This window comes from Lactuca saligna, chromosome 9, assembly GCF_052625555.1.
Source record: "Lactuca saligna cultivar CGN05327 chromosome 9, ASM5262555v1, whole genome shotgun sequence".
Lineage (NCBI taxonomy): Eukaryota > Viridiplantae > Streptophyta > Magnoliopsida > Asterales > Asteraceae > Lactuca > Lactuca saligna.
In genome coordinates, this window is record NC_136425.1 from 2,168,035 (window position 1) to 2,172,661 (window position 4,627).

At 39.1% G+C, this 4,627-nt stretch overlaps 1 protein-coding gene across 3 annotated transcripts; it reads right to left on the reverse strand.

Moving 5' to 3' along the window:
* Positions 1-472: 472 nt before the first annotated feature.
* LOC145014835 (DUF724 domain-containing protein 7-like) lies at positions 473-4,151 on the reverse strand. Of its 3 annotated transcripts, none has more exons than XM_078973266.1 (7): positions 3,657-4,151; positions 2,471-3,132; positions 2,275-2,386; positions 2,009-2,190; positions 1,809-1,893; positions 1,552-1,716; positions 473-1,468 (listed from the first exon to the last, which is right to left on the reverse strand). In XM_078973266.1, the coding sequence occupies exons 1-7, from the start codon at positions 3,676-3,678 to the stop codon at positions 684-686; spliced, it is 2,013 nt and encodes a 670-aa protein (XP_078829392.1). In that variant the 5' UTR covers positions 3,679-4,151; the 3' UTR covers positions 473-683. The 3 variants fall into 3 exon arrangements, with proteins under 3 accessions (XP_078829392.1, XP_078829393.1, XP_078829394.1); XM_078973267.1 differs by having other exon boundaries at positions 473-1,465; positions 3,657-4,149; XM_078973268.1 differs by lacking the exon at positions 3,657-4,151 and adding an exon at positions 3,349-3,466.
* Positions 4,152-4,627: the final 476 nt, after the last annotated feature.

Sequence of the window (4,627 nt, forward strand, 5' to 3'; positions counted from 1 at the left end):
AAACAAACAAAAAGGTTAAAAAAATCACAAAAACAAACGTCCCTAGAAATCAGAAAGAAAATTAAGAAAATAGTACAAAGGGTCGAGATTGAGGGGAAATAAGAAAGGAAACATATCGATTGATTGAATAGGGGAAGTGATTCGTACACAACAGTTTTTTACCATACACAACAATTTATACATTATATAGTTATACAATACAACATTTTAAAGCAGCAATTATTGGGTATGGAAAAAATTTATTGTGTACGGTATTTTGTTTTCAAATGCAAAAATAATAATGGAATTTTGGACTTCAAATGTTCCAAAGGGATTTTTTTTAAAAATAGAGTAAATTTTGAAGTACTTTTCCAACCAAAAAAAAAAAAAAAAAAAACCCTTGTAAAATTAAAATCTAACAAGAAATTGCAAAAAAAAAATAAGTAAATAAATAACAATTCCAAACCGAACATTTCCCTGCTAACCAAAACAGTAAATGTTAAGGTGGGTGATTAAGTATTTAATTTAGCAGCTAAAAGTCTAACTGGAAAATAAGCATCACATACAATACTGAATAATCAAAATAAAACCCCCCCTACAGTCACTTGACTTGACTAACACAACCACAACAAATTAAGAAAAAAAAAAAACAAAGCTTCTTCTTCTTCTTCTTCTTCTTTCCATGGAGCATTATATCATATATATCATGCTTGCTGAGATACAGAAGAAACACAAAGAGATGCAGCAGCCAAGTCATCAAAATTGCGTCTAGCCTGATCGATCCCTTGACGAATCCCATCCACCTCAGCTTCCAACACGCCAACCTGTGCATCCTTCTTCTCCTTCTTCTTCAACACCTGTACACGTTTCTCCAGCAGGGCCACCACCTGTTTATCCACCAACTCAATCTCCTTATCAATCCTCACCCCTTCAACTCTTTCCGCCTCCATTTTCTCTTTCACTTTCTTCGACTCTTCTTCCAGGCCTTCCTGCTTCTCTTTGATCCTCAGCAACCCCCTCAAGCGCTCTCTCACAGCCTTGACATCAAATCCATGGGATTCCAATTCCAGCAGCGCCTCCATGTTGTCATCATACGCGCTTCTTGGGCTCTCCAGTTTCATCTGTGAGGCGGCCTCCACCACCCGCAGGTAGTTCACCATTTTGCTGATGGCATGTCCTTCGCGCGTGCATTCCTTCTCCTTCTCCAGTGGACGGAAATGCGGCTTTTGTGGGATCATCCGGAACAGTTCCATTGATTCCAATGTCGCCCAAAGCGTGCTTCGTTTCTCAAACGACAGCTTTTCAATCTGTTTCTTCACCGATGCTGAAGGCTGCTGCTGCATCCCTTCAATCCACCTCGACAGTGGTTGATCATCCGAGATTGAGATTGACATCGACATTCTGTCTGCTGATTTCTCAACAACTACTTCTGAACCTGAACCCCCATTCTCCTTTGCTTTTTGTTTCGATGATGAATCTTTACCAACTGCTGTATGCACAAATCATCAACAATACTTTCCAACCACAACAACTTCCAAGTTACTATAATAATAACTAATGATAATCATTTACCTTGTGCTTGCGCTGGAGATACGATGTTTATGCTTTTTATTTTTCGTCGCTTGCCTCGTTTGCCTTTTACTGATTGATACTTCACACTTGTATTTGGCAGCTTTTCTGCATTATTCACTACTGGAGTGTTTCTCTGCTGCCCTGCATCTCCATTCGCATGGGTCACTGCAATTATGAAAGAAACAAATCAGGTATGTTCTAGTCGAGAGATATGTTTTGCTTAAAAACAACTTATTTATAATTATATTTATACCTACCTGCCAAGGGTGTCTTGGGTTGTGATTTGAATGGCCTTCCCCTCTTCCTCTTCAGACTCACGCCTCCATCCGCTGCCTTTTCCTCCTACATACATCATACATCATACATCATACATGGCAAAGGCAAACAATGTGTGTTTATATGAATATTGAATATTAACTAAATAAAAAACCAAAAACACAAATTTTGGATGTTGCACCTGACTGCCTGTTGTCTTGGGTGTCAATGGAACACCTGACTCCACAGTTTTCTTCACATTCTTGGTTTGTGAGATAGTCATGGCTTTACACTGCAAACCCATAACACATGTAATAGGAGGACCAAACTCTCTGGGAACATGCTCCTTCTCAACAATCTTCGGGGTCTGTATTTTCATCTCCCCTGCCAAACACTTATAACTTAGTATATTATATATAAAATAAACCTGAGATGAATACAAAATCCAAATTAAGATTTCTGCCATACCTTGGGGTAAAGCTTTCACACCTTTAGAATCAGCTGCTGCTGATCTCCCCTTCTTTCTTGCAGAAGTAATCACTGGACTGCTCGACTCAATATTCTTTTCTCGGTTAACAAGCTGGACATGTAGAAAATGCAATCTTTATCATCAACACCACTTAACAAGCTAAAAACTTTGCTTAATATGACAGATTCAACCCACCACTCTCTTTCCACGAGAAAGATTCTCAGTTGCAGTTGCAGTTGCAGTTGCAGTTGGGTTGTTTGCTTCTTTACTTCCTCCTCCCACATCTGATAGGGTTTGATCATCAAAAGTGATTCCAGGCTTTAACTTCTTAGAAGGCCTCAGATGTTTATCGTTGCTGCCAGCACTTGTCACCTTTGTTCTCTTCATCGTTGATGCTACAATGGAAGTTTGTTTGTCAATTGGACCCGTAACGTTTAACAAAACAGCTGATCTCTCTTCAGAGCTACGCTTCACAGAGCTTGATTCACCATGCTCAACATGCAGCCTTAATTCCAGGTGACTGACTTCTCTCTCCTTGTTTGTGTGTTTAAAATACACAATATACCTACTATCAGCAAGTTTTTTGGTGATTACACCAGTCCACCAGCCAAAATCATAAAAAGCATCTACCTTCTCTAACAAAACAAAATTCGTATCCTTAATCGGAGGGGTTGCGGGGCGAATGTGATGACGATCTACTGTGACTTTACGAAGATCTGCCTTGTCACACTGGTATTCAATAAGGAATCGATTGTTTCCCAATTCTTCAATTACAGTTGCAGGGAACCAAGCATCGCGTAGATCGTCTTCCTCAAACCAGATTTCCACCTTTTCGCCTACCCCAATGATCGATCTTGCTGTTCTCTTCCAGATTTTTTAACACAAAAGGAAATAAAATCAGAACGATTCAATCTAGCAAAAACAAACATGGAAGTTACAAGATTCTGATGCAGATATCACATTCAAATCATAAGAAAACAAACATAGAAAACTAGGGCAAATTAAAATCATGGCAAGAGTTTCCAATTGGGTCGATGAACAAGCATAGATCCTCAATTGGGGTAATCACTCACCCATTGTATGAAGGCTGAGACAAACGGATTAGAAGATATAACATAAACTCAAAACAGATCACCTAAGTTTTTACAACAAAGTGCAGCATACATACAGATACGCCCCCATCGTTCATTGTACCTAGATGCATGTGTACTTACTTGTCTAAGGTAGAAGACAACGTCCACAAAATCCCCTAATTTCAATTAAGAAATTTAAAACCCTAGAACTAATAGAGACAGCATGAGTGTGTAAAAATGAGCAAGCAAGACTTATAAAAAAAAGGTAGAAATGAGCAAGCAGGCTTAAAAAAAAGGTAAAGCGAAACCTGCTCCTCGGGTCGGATCCATTTGCCATCAACCCATTTTCGCTTGACCCGAATTCAAAATTGAATTCCGTCCGGAGAGTTCTGGAAGGTGATGGCCAGTGTTCTACAGCTCCTGCGATGACGCCGGTCCACCACCTGTCTCGCTAAATAGAATCAATAACGTCGTTCAGCTCCAAATGCAAAACGGAACTGTCACTGGCAGAACGATGCGACTGCAACGACAATAAACGGGCGCCTGTTCTCTCAAACAATTATGGTACTCGATATACAGAATAAATTGATGAAGTTGGGAGGGGGTACTCTCGCCGGAAATCAGCGTTTTTGGAAATGGAAAGAGGACCGTGGAAACCTTTTTCGTGGGAGTTGAATTCGATCGGAGACCTTTTTGTTAAGAACGAGGGCCTAGTGTTTTTCCCATCCTCGCAGTACTTTTGACAGGCATTTTATCCAAAAACCCTAACGTGTTTCTAGTCCCAATTGCCCATTTTTCTCCATTTTCTTTAAAAACAACGGACCCTTTAAATGAGATTATTCGTTTGTGAAGATTTTGGTATATTTTGTGATTTAGTATGTTCAAATCAATTCAAAGTCACGTCTATATCTTATGTACTTTATATAAGTTATAATATCTACTTTAATGATTAAAGATCTTAGTTTGAATCAACATGAACTCAAGGGATATGGTAGATTGAAACAGACGTTTAGGTGGTAATCGGTAGCTGATGATGACAGTAAGCGGTGTCGGCGATTTTTCTTCCAAATTTTCTTTCAAACCTATATTGACCGACGAAAGATAGAATAAAATTGTGATGGTCGGTGGAATGTCTCTCTGGTAAAAACAGATTTGAAGAAAACGATAGTGAATAAAATGGTGATGGTTGGTGGAATGCATCTATGGTTAAAACAGATTTGAAGAAAACGATAGTGAACACAAATCGATGCGTGACTTGAAACTTCTGAGATTGGAACCC

Excerpts from the sequence above, each read along its gene's own strand:
- LOC145014835 (XM_078973266.1), bottom strand. The coding sequence starts at position 3,678 with ATGGATCCGACCCGAGGAGCAG. Across the intron at positions 2,191-2,274 it reads TGTGAAAGCTTTACCCCAAG|GGGAGATGAAAATACAGACC; the intron begins GTATGGCAGAAA and ends AGTGTTTGGCAG. Across the intron at positions 1,469-1,551 it reads ATCTCCAGCGCAAGCACAAG|CAGTTGGTAAAGATTCATCA; the intron begins GTAAATGATTAT and ends TTGTGCATACAG.